General features: G+C 31.7%; 1 protein-coding gene across 1 annotated transcript in view; it reads left to right on the forward strand.

Moving 5' to 3' along the window:
• Positions 1 to 4,048: 4,048 nt before the first annotated feature.
• Positions 4,049 to 21,447, forward strand: part of LOC139426859 (uncharacterized) — a 29,824-nt gene continuing 12,425 nt past the window's right edge. Inside the window, exons 1-7 of the mRNA XM_087150478.1 lie at positions 4,049 to 4,185; positions 5,859 to 5,988; positions 6,772 to 6,820; positions 9,184 to 9,281; positions 11,476 to 11,556; positions 13,278 to 13,410; positions 14,639 to 14,820. Coding sequence (XP_087006604.1) covers positions 5,872 to 5,988; positions 6,772 to 6,820; positions 9,184 to 9,281; positions 11,476 to 11,556; positions 13,278 to 13,410; positions 14,639 to 14,820 — 660 coding nt within the window. The 5' untranslated portion in view covers positions 4,049 to 4,185; positions 5,859 to 5,871. The remainder of the gene's footprint in view (positions 4,186 to 5,858; positions 5,989 to 6,771; positions 6,821 to 9,183; positions 9,282 to 11,475; positions 11,557 to 13,277; positions 13,411 to 14,638; positions 14,821 to 21,447) is intronic.

The raw sequence follows: 21,447 nt of genomic DNA on the forward strand, positions 1-21,447 counted from the left end.
ATCGCAACGCTCAAGTACGCCCTCTAACGAGAGCCTGAAAATATCAGACATTAATTTATCACGTTTTCATCTAGTTCTATCAAAATCATTGGCAGAGTCAGGCGCCATTTTCTTAGCAGCAAATAAAAATTTCCCTAAGGAAAAGCGGAAGAACTTAAAAAAAACTCTCCAGAATATTGGGATATCTTTCAGACCCAGAACACGCCGAACATTTGAAGAAAAATTTCTTAATAATTTTTAACTTCTATTATCAACAAACTTGCAACTGATAACTTCCGAATTCGCTATCGCATACTGTTACAGATGTGTGTATTAAGGTAAAATGCATTTCTTCTGTCTTCAATTCATTACAAATTAAAGTGAAGTCAACATTGCTTTCGTCATTTCAGTAAATAAATGTGAATTCAGAACGTACAGAACTGTAATAGTTATAGAATATTCTTCTTCGGTATAGAATAGTATATATTTCTGTATCCATATAATTCGGAATACAACAGCAAAGAATTATCCAAATTACTTGAAATAGTGCCATTTGTGCTGATTTTTAATTAATTTTTATCGTTTTCTTGGTAAGTATTTTTTAGTTTTGAAAGAATAATTTCAGCTAGAATTCAGCTGTTCTGTTTTACAGCTACGTATTCAAATTCATATCAAGATCTTACAATTATAAAATTTTGCTGTGCAGTATGTTATCTAAAAATAAAGAAAGGATAAACCATGCATCTATTATTTGAGAATAAAGTTTTCAAACAAGGAACATATCATTTTGGAATTCTCCGGATTTATAAATCAGGTAAGTGTAATGATTTTTACAATAAAAAATTTGCTTGTAAATATTTTTTTTTCTTATTTGATGATAATTCTCTACAGAATGGTTTTTTACGTTTGATTAAGAACTATAAGAATAATAAAAAAAGAAACAATATGAAAGTTTTTTATTTCAATATGAGGAATTTTTAAAATCGTTTTTTTTATTCTAAGAATTCTTTACTTTACGTTTTTCAGTTTATAATTTTTTGATAAAAATGGTTGTTAAAATAAATGTTTTGAAAAATTAAATGGTATAACATTATGTGTTTATGTATACTTCTTGCATATTCTAATGTTTGAAGTAATATGATTGAAAAAAATATGGAATAAAAACTCGGTACTTACGTATTAACGCCACCGCAACTACAGATTTGGCGGTTTTTAAGTGCCAGCAATCTACACCTAAAATTTTTGCGACAAATCATAAAATAAAACACTTCATTTAGTTAGTCAGATTTCGGTGGGCAATGGGCAAAATATTTCGCTCCCGAAAAAATAAAATTGTACCTTGTTCTATTTTTGGCAAATCCCAAAGACGCATTTCCGTAGCACTAAAAAATGGTAACAAGAATCGAAGAACAAATCATTTTGGAATTCTTCTGATTTATAAAGCAGGTAAGTGTTAATTTTTATGAAATAAAAAATTTTACTTTAAAATAATTTTTTTCTTATTTGATGATAGTTTTCTATGGAATGGTTTTCTACGAGCGATTATGAATCAAAAAAGAAAAAACATGAAAGTTGCTTATTTCAATGTAAGAAATTTTTAGAATTGGTCTTTTCTTTTTTGTTTTGCATCGTAAGCATTCTTTATTTTACGTTTTTTAGTTCCTAAATAATGATTTTTATTAAAACTTAAAAATTTTTTGATAAAAATTGTTGTCAAAAAACTTTTTTTACAAAATTAAATTATATAAAATTATGAAGTTTATGTATTCTTTTTGCTTATTGTAATGTTTGAAGTAGTATGATTCTTAAAACTATGGAATGTAAAGTTTAAATAGGCCTTTCAGGTTATATCATTAAATTTAGTAAAACTATTTCTCAGGCAATAGGTTTTAACTCCAATAAGAACATACATATTTCTTTCCGTTCATTTACAAATATTTTTCAGATGTGTTTTGGATGTTCCTTCTTTAAAAAAAAGAGATACCATCTTGTCTTCGGTTGCATAAGAAAGGATATCAAACATTTTTCTTTTTTAAATTTAATAATCCACAATAAAGAAGGAACGTTACAATGCTACACGCTACATTAAAGACGTCTCCAGAGCAACTGAATGACTGTTCATATAGAAATCGCTGGTATTCGTCTCATACAACAACGCCATCTATAGTTCGTTGCGATCGCGAATCACGCGAATAACGTGAGCATTCTAGTAAATCAGACAGCGGTCGGAGATTTGGCAGGCAATAATTTAGTGATAAGTTCTGCCTCTAACGTTCGTGGAATGATTGCAAATAGTACTGTAATTTATCATAGAGCTTCAGTTTAAATTTGAGTGCTGCAGCAAATCTTGAAGTGGTCGAAAAAGTTTGATTCGCGAAAGCATAATATTACTTTTACAGTAATATTATGCTAAATTCTGCTAATAGAGATCAGAAAATGATTGAAATTTTAGTTCTGTTTTGATTGCTCTAGCTAGTCGGAAAGTAATCTAAATTTTAACTAATTCCATCGACACAAATATTCATCTCTCGAGATTCCATCCCAAAAATATCAAGATTCCATTAAGTTAACAAAAAATAAAATAAAAAGGTTATTTATATTAAGATATTTAAGTAAAAAAAAATATGTTAACAAAACAATTAAAAAAAAGCGTTTAGCAATTCAAGTTTCGTAAAGTTATCATTAATTTACTATTAATTGAAATGCTCTTCATTTTATTTCGATTTTAACTTATCTTTGACTTAAACATCACATCATACTAAAACGAGAAATTATAATATAGCAATAACAGTCACTGTGAAAGCTATAAGTTTCCAACTCGGAAGAAGAAAAAGAGATAGTGGAAAAGTGTCGCCAAGTATGGTATCCATTCCATTATCTTTCTCTTTCGCAACCCAGCCGTTTTGGACAATTTTGAAGTTGTCGTAACTCTCTAACTAAGAGTTAGATAGATTTCAGGAACTCTACTTTCCCCTAGACAGGCAAAAGAAATGATTCAAGCAAGCATTAGATAACATAACAATTTACATAACAACTATGTTTACCCACGCATTGGGTGCTTGCAACTCGAGAAGAAGAAGTCCGTTGAAATTACATGATTGTTCATAATTATTTGGTTGTGGATGGTGTATTAGAGTCAAAGCTTTTAGTCTTAGTTTATTATCAATACACTTTACATTAACATTAAGAAAGGAAAGAAAATGAAATAGTGTAGAGAATACTGAGCAATGGCTATTTATCTTAAAAACAATGGTGACACGCATAGACAAGCTGGGAAACTGATTGCACATTTTCGACGGATTATAATTCTAGTTTATCGATTATTCCGCCTTGCCACTTGACATGACTGCCGAAGAAACCATCTTTATAGACTCAAAATTAGTCCTTTCCCGATATGCACTCTGTGCAGCTCTGGAGAGGTCATGGACTCCACACATCTACTCCACTGTCCTGCTTTGGGCAAGACTTCTCTCTCCGAGCGTTATTGGGAGGCTAGAGATATGTTAGATTAATGAATTCTGCTTCAGCATTTTTTGTTGTATTCTGTGTTCTTTCTTTTTACTTGTTTTCTACTATAACTGTTCATAAGAAGAAGAAGAAATAAAAAAAAAGTTCATCGATTATTATTCATAATAACTCCATCATATGTAAAATCTGATAAAAAAAAATTAACATTAATCGCAATTGCCCAGTCATCCTCACACTGAAGTTTTTTTTTAACCTTAAGGATCATTGTCCAGGATTCCTTACACTGATATTTTTCCTGACTATATTGAAGTGTGAAATTTTTCCTTCTTCCGAAAAGAAAAAAAGCTATCTACTTTTGTTGGAAGAAAGCCTGGAATCGTAGGACTTGTCTAAAAATGTCACTGTATTCTGAATAATGCGTGAATATCCGATCGGAATCTTATAATTTGTTTTTCACTTTTTGTCCCGTACATCAATTCTATACAATAAAATTTTGTCAAGGATATAGTTTTGTCCTCTCAAAAAATTACTTTAAAAATTTTCTTTTAAATGAGTTGTGAACCTGTTTTGTGTAACTAATTATGCATATTTCAGAAAGTTTGTAAGTGTCTCATATCCATTTGAAACAGTTGGCACCAGCATGAATTTGCTTTCACTCAATTATTGTTTTAAACTGGCCGGATTGAACTATTTACAGGGAAATATTTTCCTCAAGTAATATGCTTTTTATTGAGTTTGGTAAGTAATGTTGCTTTATTAATTTCAATAAAAGTTTAAGAGTCATACAGAATTCAGAAGCTTCTCATGCGTGTATCTCCAAATATCAGATAAGTGAAAAGAAAGAGTTTTGAATTATATTGCATTTAATAATCAATTTGAAATTGTGACGCGATTTACTTTTTGTTTTGGAAGCTGCGATCGGCAAACGCATACATGATTCAGATTTAAGTTTTCAAATGTCAATGCAAAATTTGTTTCGTAAGGAAGTACACTGGTGGACAAAATTAAGAGATGGAAGACATTTTCCCAAATAATTAAAAAAAGACTGAATATAAATAAATGAAATTTGGTATGGATATGGCTTATTCCATGATAATAAAGTACGCAAAACAAAAATAAAAGTGCCATTCACTGGCAAGACCTATTGCCAATGAATCCAATGTAGTCTGAACTTAAGGATAAAAGATGACAATAAAAGTGAGGCTTGTACAGTGTGTGTGTTGCCTCTAGTATGGTGTATGGTCACTCCTGACAGACAGACAGCATGCACAACGAGTATGCATGCTGTTAATAAGGGAGTTAAGGAGGACTTGTGGAAGACCCTCCCATTCTTCCACCAGAGCAATTTTTAACTCCAGAATGGTTCTGGGGAGAGGTTGGCGCATCGCAATAGCTCTCCCAAGAGCATACCAAGCATGTTCAATAAGATTCGGGTAAGGGGATTTGGCTGGCCAATCCATTCGTTGAATATCCTCGCTTTCCAGATACTCATCAACCATGAGAGCCCTATGTGGTCGCGCATTGTCGTCCATAAAAATGAACTCAGGGCCAACAGCGCCACTGAAAAGACGCACATAGGGCTCTAGGACCTCCTGCCTGTACTTCTGGGCATTCACGGAACCATTGTCAAGCACATGGAGCGGTGTCGGGTATCTTGCATGTGCGAAAATGCTTTCCATCTCTTAATTTTGTCCACCAGTGTATAATACAGAAGTTGAAGAGGTTACATCTTTTTCGTGTAAATAATTTGGCAAATAATGGTCTATCCCTCATACATTTATCCCAGGACTTAAACCTGTAAACTTAAAGAGAACACGAAGACAGTATGGATAAAACTGGAAAAAAAACTTTGTCTCGCATTTTTTATTAACTGGTTTGCATTTGTTAACATTGTAATGCAATACGTTAAAGATAAATACAAATATGAAGTATATAAAAAATCTCCTGAATAAAAACACATTAAGTTTATGTTTAAATGTATAAGTATGGCATATAAACACGTGTAAATCATGTAATTATTAAAAAACTGTGATGCGTCTTATAATTTGATTTAATTATTATAATATACTAATATAATGCTTGATATAATAAATATTCCATATTTATATCAGAATATCGTCTAATTTATGCTATCATTAAATTTATATTATATATCGTCTAATTTAATCAATTGATACACTAACGTAAACAAGCGCAAACCGGTTTTAGTCGCATAAAAACAATAAAGCTGTATAGTATCACCTGACAAGATAATTAAGATTTAGCTCAAGTTATGCTGTTTTCCTGTTTGTTACTTATCTATAAAGTGCCTACTCTTTATTATATTAACGGCTCATTTTTAAAAATTCGAAAAATTACTTACATACTCTCACAATTTTACATAAAGTTACAGTTGATTTTTCTTTTAACAGAAACGCTGAAAAGATGCTCAATTTCTTTCAATTGATTTTCAAAACAATGATACTTTATTCCTTATTTGAAGAAATTCCGGCACAACAAAGAATAGGAGGACACGAGAATAAAATTCCTATTATCATAAAGGTAATTTATTGCCATGTTTTAAGAGCGAAATTAGTGTAATAATTGTTGACCAATTTTTTGGCTAGTTTGTTGTTTGCATGATACCTTATATGGTAATAGTACTTTATACCTTATTTGAATAAATACCGGCACAACAAAGAATAAGCCACTAGAATAAAATTCCTATTATCATAAAGGTAATTTATTGCCATGTTTTAAGAACAAAATTAGTATAATAATTTCTGGCCAATTTTTTGGCTAGTTTATTTTTTGCATGGTACCTTATATGGTAATAGTACTTTATATCTTATTTGAATAAATACCGCCACAACAAAGAATAAGCCACGAGAATGAAATTCCTATTATCATAAAGGTAATTTATTGCCATGTTTTAGGAACAAAATTAGTATAATAATTGCTGATCAATTTTTTGGCTAATTTATTTTTTGTATGGTACCTTATATGGTAATAGTACTTTATACAACAAAGAATAGGAGGACACGAGAATGAAATTCCTATTATCATATAGGTAATTTATTGCCATGTTTTAAAAACAAAATTAGTTTGGTAATTGTTGAATAATTTTCTTGGCCAGTTTATTTTTTGTACGATTTTGCCAAAACCGAGTTGATGATTTTTGAAAATTAAGAAGTTCTACGTTTGTAATAATTAAAATAAGAAATAGTTCACTTTCGACCAGAAAATGGATTAGTAACATAATATTGCAATTAAATGCTGAGAGATGAGTTAAAAAGTTGCTTTTATTACTTGAAATACCAACATAAATCTTGTTTGCATTTTCAGGACGATGGTTTGGAAGATTTATCCAGAGGTGATGTTGTAATGGTATTTTGTAAGTAATATTTACTCAAATCTATATTTTTAAAAAAATTGGTTCCAGGTTGAATTATTATAAGGGTTATTCTTCATAATATCAAGTGCGAATTTGTTGTTACTTTTGGAACACACGATTTCCGATCTATACTGAGAAAGAAATATTTATAAAATTACTATGCTGTGTTGTAATGACATTTCTTATATATAAAAAAAGACATTTATAATTCTGGTCAATAAAACCAAACTGTTTAAATTCTTATTTTAAAAATTATAGTTCTTATTATCTCACGTTTAGTGAGAAATACAAATCAAAAAAGTAAATTTAACCGAATAAAGGATTTTTATGCTACGCTCGTAAGGTATTACGATAAAATTACCTTATTTACCAAATTTTATCACACATTATAAAATCAAATTTTATTGTTAATTTTACCAAAATTCCTTAACAAAGAATTTTTAAAAATTACCGAACTTTTTGGTGCTCCCATGGAGCCAGAAACATGCTAAATTTCACCATATTCTGGTAGTTTTGAGCCTACTTCTTTCTCAGTTTAGGTGAAGCCTAATAATGTCGAATCAATTAGAAAATGGATTGACTTGCAGTGTTATATGCTTGAACTAATCACTTTACTACATTCTCAGAAAAAATAAGTTCAATGTTGAACCAGAACCTTGATAAGGTGTTAAAAGGAACCATATTTTTACTTTAGTGGAGCAATAGTATTATGTAAAGGTCAAGAAGAATAAATTTGCCCAATCATATGGTTCAATTTGACAACATATTAAGGTTTCAGCAAATTTAAAATATATTTTGGTGGACCTTGGCACTATATAAGAAGTTTGCACCAAATTTGCTTGATATTAGGGTTAAAATAGAAATCTTACAAAGGTTACACCAACTTTGCATCATTTTACACACATTAATTTTACATCTGATTTGCACATTAATAACACATCTGATCGAGATCAAATTAATGTGGTGCTCCTATAGTTTGTCAAAAATAAGAACTCCTCCAGATATCCGTCTGGACCTGTGGCTGTGACCATGGTAACGAGACATGACTATTTCAAGTAGGGGTGCGGGATCACTGTTTTAGAGTGTTTTCGGCTCGGGTCGGCGAGAGAAAGGGAATCTTTTTCTTCGGTCTATTGTGTTAGTCCTAGAGTGAAGCTACCCTCCCTAAAATGCATCATTCTTGTTTCCATAGCACCAGATGGCTTCAGACTTTGCTCGCGGGAGGAGTTCTTTCCTCAGACAAACTATACGACAGCTGTGTTGTTATTGTTATTAATCTCCTGTCTGTTCTGACTCCTTCAGACCAGGTTTGTGAATCCACTGACACTCATGAAATTAATAGTCAGTAGGGGAGGGGGTAGTACAGATGTTTTTCCATAAAAGTTCGGAGAAAGTCTAAGATGCGATCAGGTGAAACTCTGTAATGGTGGCATTTAGGGCAATGTGGGTTGGTCTTTCGGCCCTCAGAATATAGTAGGTACTTTATGTGGCAGCTGGTGAGACGTAAAAAGCTGATGTTGGACTACTTGTCGCAAAGAAGTGTCAGAGATAGACTCGGTAACCCTAACTGTTCAGACATAGAGCACTGAAAAACAGGTATAATTGCTTGGTCCTGATTGGTAATGTGTGGTACACACTTAGAAAAATCGGTATAATAAATTTGAGCCTTAATATCGGTAACTTAAACCCTAATTTCATAATTTTTTTATAACATTAACCTCTTAACGATTGGTTAATTTTCTAGAAAACGGTCATAAAAGTGCCTATTTTTTTGTATTTGTGTTACGTATTTAATTAGTGCTGACATCTAGTTTAAAATAAACTAACTATCTACAATGAATTAGTTTAAAATAAACTAACTACTACTAGTTACCACTGAACACTCCAACCCGTCAGTATCACGGGAGCGAGAAATAGAGGGCGAAACTTCACCCCGTCATTTTCACTGGAGCGAGAAGAAAGGAGTTAATAAGGTATTAAATTAATCCATATTTCAGATCAAACTGAGCAATAACATCATCAATTTCAAACAAATATGACAATATGATTCAACTGGCATCTTATTAAAGTTGCTTTTATCTTACAGTTTAGCTGTAAAGTTTGGTAAAAATTTTTAACAGTGCACTTCAGAACCATAAAATTGCTAGGATACAAAAAATGTTTCAAAATGTCTTTTTTCTTTAGAACTCATTTGCGGAATTGAAAAAGTTTGATAAATTAAAAAACAAATATTTAAAAAAAAGGGAAAAGGCTTTTTAAGAATAGAGATTTGTAATTTCAAGTGGTTATTGTTAACTAATCATTAAATAATACAGGCAGTTATGTTGTGAAATTAATTTGGAAACATTTTCTTCTCTACGCAGATATTACTGTTACAAATATCGATAATGACATGATTCATCTCTATGCTAACGCTATTGAATGCTGCCAGACAATTACTGAAAAAGATAAAGATTGTGAGGTTAGTTTTATTTATTTTTAAGCTTTTCTATATGTTTAAAATGGGTAAAAAATGAAAACTAAATCAAGAAATAACCGCTGCATATTTTAGCATATAAACTTATTCGGTGAATCTGTGATTAACTCATTCAAATTTATGCTGATTCATAGAAATATTATTTTATTAATTCATTAATTAATTTCTTTACCGATTCGGTCTTGATTCTCCTATTTACCAATACGCTGATTCATGTTTCACTAATTCACCGATTTAGTGACTCCCTGAAATGCTGATGCATTTTTTCTCTCTGTGTGTCAAGAATCATTCATAACAAATAAAGATTTTTAAAAGCGCAAAATTAAACATTATGTTCTTAAAACTGAAAGTTATCTGTTGTAGTTGTAGTTTATTTACATCGCACTAGAGCTGCACAATGGGTTTTTGGCGATGGTCTGGGAAACATCCCTGGGGATGATCCGAAGACATGCCATCACAATTTTGATCCTCTGCAGAGGGGATGGCGCCTCCACTTCGGTAGCCCGACGCTCACAATAGAACAAATTAACGAGGACCGATACCGCGCACCCTCAGTCCCTTCATAGAGTGGACCAAGTGGTCACCCACCCGCACACTGATAGCAGCCAGTGATGCTTGCTTTCGGTATTCTACTGGCAACCGTGCCTTAACGATCACTGCCGGACCTGAAAGTAAGCAATTTCGAAATTAATAATTCGTAAAATAAATTCGTTTAACAGACAAAAAATAAAAATTATAATTAAATAATTATTAATAATTAATAATGTTATATAATATTATAATAATTAATAATATTAATAAAATTAATGAAATTAATAATTATTAATAATTAATGTTATATAATATTATAATTAATAATAATTCAATAATTATAATTAAATAATTTCTTTATAATAAAAAATAAAAATTAAAAAAAATAATAGTTGTTATGGTAATGAGAAATATTAAATCTCCTTCCAATGAGGTGAACCGGGTTTGAATCCCAGCGATGGCTGGTAGATGCGAATTCCGCTTCCGGCTTGCACCGATTTCAGTGCTGGCGTAAAATATCCTCAGTGGTAGACAAATCATTGGTTATATTCCCCTTTAAGGTAATCGTGGGAAATTTTCGAGATTTTCCTCTCCTTGTAACGCCAAAGCGGGTTACTTCCATGAAAAAGTCCTTCACGAAGGGAACTTTCTCCCAGTACTTGATCCAGGGAGTTCCCTTGTCTTCTGGATTGAATTCAAAATTACAAGGCTACGGCGTTGAACATTGGTAGTCGTAGACCCCAAAATTGGGTCGGCTGCTTAACGTCGGTAATAAAATAAAATAAAATCTTAATGTTTCGATGGAGTGACCTCTAATATAATAATTAGTTAGGGCAGACGATATTTTGAGTTACGAAATAAGACACAAAAACATGCTTTCTCTGAATAAACATACTTTTTTCCCTGTCGGATTTGAGTTTTTGACCCCCAAAATTTAGCGGGTAGCAGCAATCTGGGAAATATGGTCCCAATAGTTTAGTCTGAAGAGCGGTCGAAAGCTTGGATCTCTTAATGTTAATTTTACTTTTTGCGTATTTCGCTATATCTGGAGAACATTTTAAGCTAATTCGAAAATTCTTGCAAACAATTATAAAATTCGTTTAGCCCAGGATAATTCCATGCAAATAGTATCTTTAAATAATTTTTTATTATTTTATTTAATAATGGTGAAAAAAATTGAATAGTAAGGTAATTTTTAAATTATTTTAAAGAATGTAATTTCATACGTAAAAATACTAAATTTGCCCGAAATCGTACAAACAGTTCCCGAAAAAAGGAATTTTTAAAAAAGTCAGACAATTAAAATTCGATTTTTCAGATTCAGTTCGACAGATTTTGTTCCAATTTTGTATTTTAACTAGTAAAATTTTGACTGTAAAAATATGCATATTGTCCATATATATTGGGGAATAGAAATCATAATACGTCGGAAAAAACGTAAGTTTCTTCAGAGATAGTATTCTTTTATGTCTGATTTCGTAAGTTTAAATATCGTCTGCACTAACTAATTAGCACAGATCAAAAGTTATTCAAGATATCTGGAATATTTTTTGCACATTGTTCTTTTCTAAGTTATTTCATTTGTCCTTAAATGAATTTTCAAATTGATTGTCTTTTTTCGGTAAACTCGGTATATTGCTATTTTCAGTCGATGCGCCTTCATGGCGGTGATATGGGAAAACTTTATCGCCAAGACACGAGGAACCTGACTTTGTTGTTTGCTAACTTGGTAAGTACAAATCAAATATTTCTTTCCATGATAATTTGTTGATTTTTTTTTATATAGAACATGATGCATTTATCATTATAATAAAATACATAGGAGAGGTAAAAATATGCGATCGAATCTCAATCATTTCAAGTTATTCCCGAAGAAAAATTCAAAAGGGATAAAAATGTTAACAAACAAATGTTACTGACGTGCTTCTATTTTTAAATTTTGATTCAAAATTGTAATAACCTGACTTTTACCAAGACACTGTAGTAAATTAGTTTTATTTAAAAATGTAATAACTAAAATTTACTACAAATATGTGCAAATTTACTTAAATTTACCATAAGTGTATTACAAATTTGCTAGCCGCTTGGATTACGCCTTATACTGCCATTGTGAAGAACTGAGGTTCGATCCCCAACGGTGGCTTGAAGCCCACCTATCTTCAGATGGATGGATATAAGGTCGTACGAGAAGTAAAGACGGCTTGTGAGCAGTGCTGATCACATTGCCACAATTATGCCATTGGTCACGAAATTGCGAGTCCTAAACTCCTTGAAACCTTTAGGCCCACAAATGGCTCTAACAAGAATGCTTTACTTTACTACAAAATTGTAGCAACCTACTTTTACTACATTGAAGTAACCTAATATTAATAGAAAATTGTAGCATCCTAACTGTACTACAAAATTGCACCTAAATAAATTTGCTACAAAATAATAAAAATATTATATCTTATAATTTAAAGCTCCACTAAATGTCTTCATGTATTATTTTATTTTATTAGTAGCTATTGAATTTTAAGACTGTTGTAACTAGTTTGAAGTGTAGTGCTTGTATCTGTATGTGTTCAATTGGCGAAACAACAGGGAAAATAGTTTCAAAAATTTTAGTTCTGTAAAATTGCATATTGTAGAAATTTTACCATATTTTGCTAACGAAATTTTTTGTTTTTGTTTTTAATTTTAAATTATTTCTGAAAAAAAAAAGTGTATAAGAGCTTTTCAAACAACTGATCGTTTTAATTTAGATCTGTTCCATTCTCTTGCGAAATATGCAAACGAGAATGCTTTGCATTAAAAATTACTTTATATTCACAATTTTTATAACTGTAACTTCCATTTTTACTTAATTGGGTACTAGCACTTCAAGAAGAAGATCTCCATATGACAAATGACGTCAGCTCCAGCTAATTTTTATCAGCAAAATGGCGTATTAAAGTTGATCTAAGCTTCTTTACATAAGTTTGAATGCTAATTAACGATAAGTAAATTTGATACAGAGCCGAATCTCACATCGAACTGGTTGAAATATAATTCTTTCATGTCTACTTCTTTTACTTAACTTATATATTTTTTATTTGTTTATGTATTGTAACCATGATATATTTCTGTTTTGTATACTTGGCAAATTCGATTCATAATTAGTTTTTTAATGTTCTTACAAGGCTTCGTGTCTGTTTTTGTGTTAAGTCTCAGTGAAAATATACAGTGAAGGAATAGAAATTTTTGAGAAAGAATCTTTGTGAAAGAATTTAGAACGTGTCGCTTAAGAGAATTGATATTTAACGGGCTTGGCTTATTCGAAATAGAACTGAAAGAACAGTTGTTAACATAGACAAACGCCACGTTTCAACAACCAATCAGGATCGATATACCTCCACTACGTCACTTGCAGGTATCCCATTACTGCTTTGGATTATTTGAGTGTGTATTAAATCCTTTTAATTTTGACAGTATCCTCATGATAGAGTTGGCAGTTGTGAGATCGAAATAAAAGATTCTAAAAATGTCACAAATATGAGAACAGTGAATTTCAATACAAAACTAGTGAGAAATCGCAAAGAACATATTCCAAGACTGCTGGAAAGTACGTATAATTTACTAATTTAGAAACTTAGTTCATAAGCAAATTTAATCATTTCCGGGCACTAAGCAGACCATAATATAAATCCCTTTTGTAATGTAATAAAGAGATCAACCTATAACATTTCAACATATTCTAAACATTTTCATATTTATTTTCCGAGATATTCTTTCAGTTATTTTAGAAATCATTCACTCTATTTAGCATCAATTTTTAAAAATAAAAAAAATCTTGTTGTTACTCCTTGGTTGAAAATTAGTTTTAAAAAGAATTTTAACTTTCCTTTTGTTCGGAAATGTACACTTTTAAGGACTTTAAGACACTTGCATTTAAGGTAATAAATAGAATACATTTAGTTTCTAATCTGGAACGATTGCTGTTTTTAAACAAGACTTAGAATATTTTATTTAGGTCATGAATTCCAAGTTAAGTTGGAGAAATAAGAATTTAGAAAACCAATCGTCAAAACGTTTTCCTTGCTAAATCGTCTTAAGTTTATAGTTTGCTTCATATATTCAAATCATGGCTCAGAGGTTAGAGTGCTCGCCACCCAATGAGGTAATCCAGGCTCGAATCTTAGTGATTCTGATTCCGGCTGCATTACCACAGTGCTTAAATCCTCCGTGGAAGACGGATCATGGATCAGAATTCCCTTGCTATAAGGCTAACCGTGGGATGTTTAGATGGTTTTCTTCACCATGTAATTCAAATGTGGGTTAGTTCCATCAGAAGGTTGACCCAATGCTTGATCCAGGAGCTCTTAGTCTTTTGGAGCAGGTTAAAAATTACATGGCTACGGAGTTGAACAATGACAGGCATAAACTCAAAATTGGTTCTTCTGTTAAACGCCGATTATATTTTATGGTTTATTCTATATTTATCTTAAACTCAAATTTCGCTTAGCTTTATACTTTAACATATCAATAGTGACGAAGCAGAATTCGCCATTAAAAGTTTCTAACGTGGTATAGCTTCCTCCTAACAAAGTATTAGTTAAGCTATATCTTAGTATTGAATGTGTCATAGCAGCAGGGCTATATCTTGTTTTGCACCGCTCCCTTTCCTGCACTAGGTTATAAAATTGTTCTGACAATTTTTCCCCCAGTTAATAGGCACTTACTTTTATTATAGTACCAATTTTTTAAGTTCAAACAGTAAAAGTGGCTTTTAAATAGTTCTTTTTCCCTATCAAAGCAGTGCTTATTGAAAATATTTTTCTGTTACTTTGTAGAGTACTATAGCTTTGATGATCTTGCTACATGTGACAGTGTTGATGAAGATCCTCTCAGTCAATGTCAACCTTATTCTTGTGCTATGCGCTACAATGGTTTTAGAAATTACTTCAACTACACCAGTAAGCGATGCGAGAAAATCCCACAATGTTCACCGCAGCTTAAGAGTACTGAAACAATTGTAAGTATTGTTTATTTAACTATGCCACATCTAAACACACAGTTGTTTAACACGTTGAATGCCATGGGGGTCACCGGTAATCGGCACTGAGTTTGTTCGTAGCACCACGGGGGTCACCGGTGACAGACGAAGCCAAGATTATTAGAAACACATAATTCGAATAATTCGAGTAAATTTTAAATTTTTTTTGTATTATTATTGTTACTAAAATGGTTTGAAGAAATTAATGCAATATAGAACACACAAAAGTAGTTTTATTTATGTACACAGAGATGCCAACTTGCTCCGGACAGCGAATAAATGTTTTCAAGTGGTAGCTTAATTAAATGTGAGTCTTGGTTTAATATATTCTTGGTTTAGTAGATTTTCAACCACCACTATTTCTAAACAATTCGTAGGCTTATATAATTCACCACTTTTTTCAGATGCTAAACTTTTTAAGAAACTAGCAAAATCTGTCAAATATTTGCAAATTTAGTTTGTAGTTATTTACCGTCTTGCCAGACGGTAAAACCATGTCAAATTAGCGTGGCATTCAACATGTTAATTAATATACAACATCCAAACACAATTGATAAATTTTGAAGTTAAAAAATTACATCAATGTAATTACAAAATGTAACAAAACTAATGCTCAGAACAGTAAGAGACCAGCCTTATTGGACGATTATTCATATTCGCATTACTATAGAAACGTATTGCTATTGGTTGCTATCAGTAACTCATTGATGGTTTGCCAGTGAATACAAGTAAGTGAAGTGACGTTAGCTTAGAAATCCTTATTAAAAATTTTACAAAAATGCTTATATGAGTACCTAACTTATAAGTTCTGGCATATTAGCGGCAGCAGTGCTAATCATGCAGATAAGATGTAATATTCTTTACATTTCACTGTAGTCTTCGCTAATTTGGGTGATAATGTTCTGTTGTGAATCACTGAGCGTTTTAACTCAGAAAAGCCGGACAGATTTGGTAGTCCAAAAGACGGGAGCCTTCTGTGTCCAGGGCCGTGCTTAGCGTTTAGAGGACTTGGCCAATGCACAACATATTAGCTGCATTTGCAAATTTTCTACTATAAAGCATTTTAAAATTTTTAATGAGAAAGTGAAGCAGGTTAGAATTTAAAATTTAAAAATATTTCCAATTAAAAAATATTTACACTGAAAATCAAAGTTAAAATTGTAATGAAATCATAATAATTTTTAAATTAAAAAATGATAATTGAAATACTTCAAATTGTTTTAATTTGAAAATGTAATTAACTTATATGAACACATGATTTAAACTGACTTTTGGTAATTGTAAGCGATTGCCCAGTTTGCACCTCCAAGCACGTCTCTGTTTGCTGCCAGTTCATTTACCTGTTTGGAAAGATGTTTAGAAAGTTATTACGCAGTCTAGTGCTCCATCGATCTTGTGCTCCAAGACAAATAACCATTTGTACATTTGTAGCTGAATTTTATAGTAAATCAGGCTGCATAGAAAGGGTATTTAATCATTTTATTACCGGTGTTGAACAGCCAAACCCATTCTGAGTTTTCGACCATCAATGTTCAACTCCGTAGCTTTGCAATTTTGAACCCAATCCAGAAGACAAGGAATCTCCTGGTTTAAGCATTGGGACAAACTAGCCTTCGTGGACGACATTTTGATGGAACTAACAGGCATTTGCGTTACATTGAGAGAAAAACTGGAAAAACCTCCCACAGTTAGCCCGACGGCAAGGGAACTCATGATCCGTCTACCACTAAGGATATTTTCTGTCAACACTGTGGTTGGTGCGAGTTGTGAACAGAAGAATAGATATTTCAGTCATTCGAAGATTGTTTGTCCTTTACTATTCATCTTTATTGTATTCTCCATTTTCACATAGAAGGCATCCCCTCGTGGCCCTTGCTTTAAAATGTGTAGTAGTAAAAGAATACACACGATAAAACTCTTGTGAGCAGTCAGCAAAAAGTTATTTAAATTTAAATTTGCCACTGCATAGCACGTATAATTGTTTCACTTTACAAACCACTCTCACAAAACGACATCAACGCAACTCAAAAAATTTAAAAAGTAGAACTGCAAATAGAAACTGAGTAATTGACTTTAATTAAATGAGTTAAGTAACAAACTGAAAGATTATCGATTAAATATAACTCAAACCCTAATTTCAGGTTTTATCTGAATCAAATCATTGAGTTTTATTGAACTCTGTTCTAGAATTGAGTCTTTTATGGCTTACTTTTTTCCAGATTTTTACTCAGCTACAACAGGTACTTGTTCGGAAAATAAAATTACCCCTAAACGGTCCTACGAAATGGACGTAAACACCACCTCTTTACTTTCTTTTTCTTCATTCGCTTTTCTCTTTATGTGTGGTGGTCATTTCCCACAAAATAGGACAGTTACGGCTCTATCCCCCCTTTTTTTTATATAGATATATTCAGTTTTCTTTCTGCCTTCCGCAGAAGCTCGAGGAAGAAGATGTGGCCGTAATCTCCTGGTAATTACGGTCATGGGGGGAAGAGGATCCGGAGGGTCCATTAGTTGGACTTGCGTCTTCATTCCCTAGGAGCAAGACATCAGATAAGGGGATGACCGACAAATGGTCAGTTGTTGTTTAGCGTATGTCAAGTATGGCTCTCGTAAACTCTGTGAATGAGTTACGTAAAATCAGATGATATTTTTGAAGGCAAAGTATTATGAATTTATGGCGAGCTTAAATTTATCAGGTTATTGAGGAAAAAAGCCCAATTTAAAAATAATATAAATATAACACAGTTTCATAAATAAATATTTAGTAATCAATATTGCATTATCCATTATTTTCTATCATTGCCTGTCAAAGTCTTAAGCATTTTTGAATTGCTTTTTGCTCAGAAATTACTTAATTTTTTTCAAAGTAGGCTGCAAAGTTAGTTTTTATTTCTTTCCATGAGTTTTTTTCCGCATTTAAAATACTTTTTTTAGAACAGACTGTATGAAACTTTAAATTGACGAGGTCAAGGGAATACGCTCTAAATATTTTCTATAATTATACTTCAATTTCTATAATTGTCTTTTTTTTTTAAACTTCCTTAATTATTTGATTCGAAGTCCTTTGAGTTTTATTTGAGGGTCAGTTTATTTTGTATTTCTTGACAAGGGAGAGCATTCTCACCAAATGAGGTTTCTTCCGAAATTCAATGTTTTGTTTATGCAGGTTTTTCCATTGCAATTCACTTATTTCAATTTTTAATAGACTTAATTATAGCCAAAATTTTAACCTTTTTAAAGAGATATCAGTTTTAGAAATTTTATCTTAAGATTTTATACTATAGCACATTTCTAAAGGTTTAACGAATTACATGTCATTTATTTGAATTCAAATTTATTTTAATGACTTAGTATTTACTAAAAATATGTAATATTTTTTTTTAAAGTTGTTATATGGATTTGAATGATTGTTTTGAATTCTTAGAATTTTGCGCATTTGCAATGAACCTAAGTTAGTAGCGAGCGAAGCAAACCATATAAGATTGCGTAGCAATTTTTGGGGGTTGGCGAGCGTTAGCGAGCAGGGGGCGCAGCCCACTAGTGTAGTAAAAATTGTTAAAAATATACTTTTTTTATGACTTAGTCTCAAAAATTATACTGAGTGAATCGACTTAATGTTGAAAACCGACAGTATTTCTGGCAATTTAATTAATGTCACCGGCCACTTGTTGTATCGAAGTACTCACAGTACTTCTCTACAATGAATGTTTGGTCATATTCTTCTGCAATCTTACCGAACATACAGCTGCACTCCCCCCTTCTGCCTATCTGTCTTTTCTTTCATCAATGTTTATGCAAGTAATATTGGGTACGAGTTTTTAAAATCATAATGAGATTTGGAAAATTTTAAAACATGGCAAGATAATTTATGCTGCATAGTCAAATAAGACTAAAACAAGACCTTTCCGGAAAAAAAATCTCAGTTTTATTCAGAAAAGAAACTCAAAACATTCTCTCTTTAAGCTCTTTAATTTTTGCCAAAGGATTTTGCTATCAAAAATAACAAAGGGAAACAGTTTAAAATAATTTTTGTTCAAAATGCCCGTATTTCGTCTACGAATAATTGTACTAATGCAAAATGTTTTAAAATTTTCAATTAAGTGGCTCAAAGCGAAAGAATGCTTTGATTTATGCTTTTTACTATAATTCTTGATGTGTGACAAAAATAGAGAACTTTCCAACTATCTGTTGTAATATTGCCCACACATACTTCACATGCAATGTATGTAATATATTATGCAAGCGATTAAATTAAACTATTTAAATACTTTAAGATTTTTTTTTTGCACAAGTATTTATCCCGTATTATCTTTATGAAAAAAAGTGGTTTTTAAATTTTAATATCAAGGGCAGAGGGAGACTAGTAAAATGGTGCAAAGTTTAAGCTATGTTGTCAATGAATCTGAAAAGAAACTGAAGAATTCAAATTATTCATCCTCATTTTCAATTTTTATCCATCAAATTTTAAATTTTACAATATTATTTAATTAACCGGGCACTGGGCCCATGTCCAAGAGGTCGTGGTTCCGATCCCTGCCGGAAGACTCCCTGTGTAGTATAAGTCCTCCATATTCCCATAACAAATCATGCCTTTACCAGTGAGGGTACTAATCCAGGAGTTTCCTTGTCTTCTGGATTGGTTCAAAATTACAAAGCTATGAAGTTGAATAGTCCTGTTCAAGGATGAATATAAAATAAATAAAATAAAATATTATTTTATTGAGTAGTGATGACTCAGTGGATAGAGAGTTTGCTTCCCAATGAGGTGAACTTGGTTCTAATCCCAGCAATGGCTAGTCGATACAAATTCTGCATCCGGATTTCGCCGACCACAGTGTAGACGTAAAATATTCTCAGTAGTAGACGGATCATGGGTTAGAGTACCAGTGCCGTCGGGCTAACCATGGGAAGTTTTCGTGGTTTTCCTACCCGTGTAACGCAAATGTTGGTTAGTTTAATCAAAAAGTCCTCCACAAAGGCAAATTTCTCTCAATACTTGATCTAGGAGTTCATTTATTTTCTGTATTGGGTTCAAAAGTACAAGGCTACGAAATTAAACATTAGTAGTCGTAAACCCAAAAAATTGGGTCTGCTGTTCAACGACAGTTATAAAATAAAATAAAATGTTATTTTATTGTCAAAAAATTATTTTAAAATATTGTCTTAGTGCCAATGTATGATTTCATAATATTTTCTTAGTGTCAAAAATAATTTTATAGTTTTTGCCTTAATGTCTACTTGTATATTTAAAGTCTTAATGTCAAAAAAATAAGGAGAGAAGGAAAGTTCAAAGAATGTTTATGTGATTTCCGGTAACTTAATAACTTCCGGTTATTAAATTACGAGAATTTCCGATAAACCGTCACCGTATGAATTGTTTACTTACCGTAAGTTTTGGTTTTATTACCAGAATTACGTTTTTTTTTTTACTGGAAATGTCTTTACCATACAAGACGTTAATTTTACCAGAAATATCTTGACAGAACGTTAATTTAACTGAAATGTTTTCACCATACATCATACAGAACGGAAATTTTACCTGAAATGCCTTTACCATACCGAAAATTAATTTTACTAGGAATGTCTTTATCTTACAGAACGGTATTTAACCAGAATTTTTTTTCGTGCATTGATGCTTTTATCTAAATGGTTTCTGACAGTCACTTTTAAACAACTAAATTTTAAAAGTTTCGGGGAGAAATTTTATAAAATATTACTCAAATTTTTTTTAATTTTTAATATGCTTAAAATTAGAGTAGTATAACTACGTTAAAGTTCCACTGAATTAGGCATAGCTATAATGCTAAGCATATTGTGTAACGAAGTGCCTTATTTATACACACGTGAAGGCTGCTTATGGTTATTGTTAATCAGTAGTTTCAAATGTTAATGTGGGTAAAACGTTAGATATGGATGCCTTCAATTGCAGACAAATAGGGGCGGTGCTTGATGATGAGACCATCTAGTTTCCGAAAGTTTTAGAGAACTAGGATTTTCAGGATGGTCAGTTATACCGAGTATACAGAGAATACAGGCATGGTAGGAAAAAATGTAACTGTAAAGGATGACTGACTAATCTTGCAAACTGCAAGGAATAACTCGTCTTGAACGACCTTTGTGTGAGACTTTGCAACCATATTGCATGTAGCCAACGAAGTCAATTCTCAAATTACTACCCACTGATTAACGACAAACACATATATACAATTACTACAGTACTAGCTATTTGCAGTAACCACAGAGCTGTCAATATTATGCATACACGTCACGTCAATATTATGCAAACAATGCAGCATTGACGATAATCAATGACTATCCTTAGTTCAGTGGCACTTCAGAGTATTTTATTAAGTAATAAAATTCAAAACAGACGAAAACACTCTATGTATCCTTATATGATGATGATTCCTCCACTGATGATGAGGAATTAAAATTCCATTACTAAAAGTCTTATTGTGAAAGGTTTCGAAAATTATCATGCTATATAGCATAAATATGGATTTATTCAATCAAAAAATATTTCTATTAAATTAAATTTATCCTGATACATTATTTTTTAAAATATGTATGTCTTTTCGTCAACGGAGTTGATTCAAAATCAAA

Source organism: Parasteatoda tepidariorum, chromosome 9 (assembly GCF_982258835.1).
Source record: "Parasteatoda tepidariorum strain Cologne lab strain chromosome 9, Ptep-v5.0, whole genome shotgun sequence".
Classification (NCBI taxonomy): domain Eukaryota; kingdom Metazoa; phylum Arthropoda; class Arachnida; order Araneae; family Theridiidae; genus Parasteatoda; species Parasteatoda tepidariorum.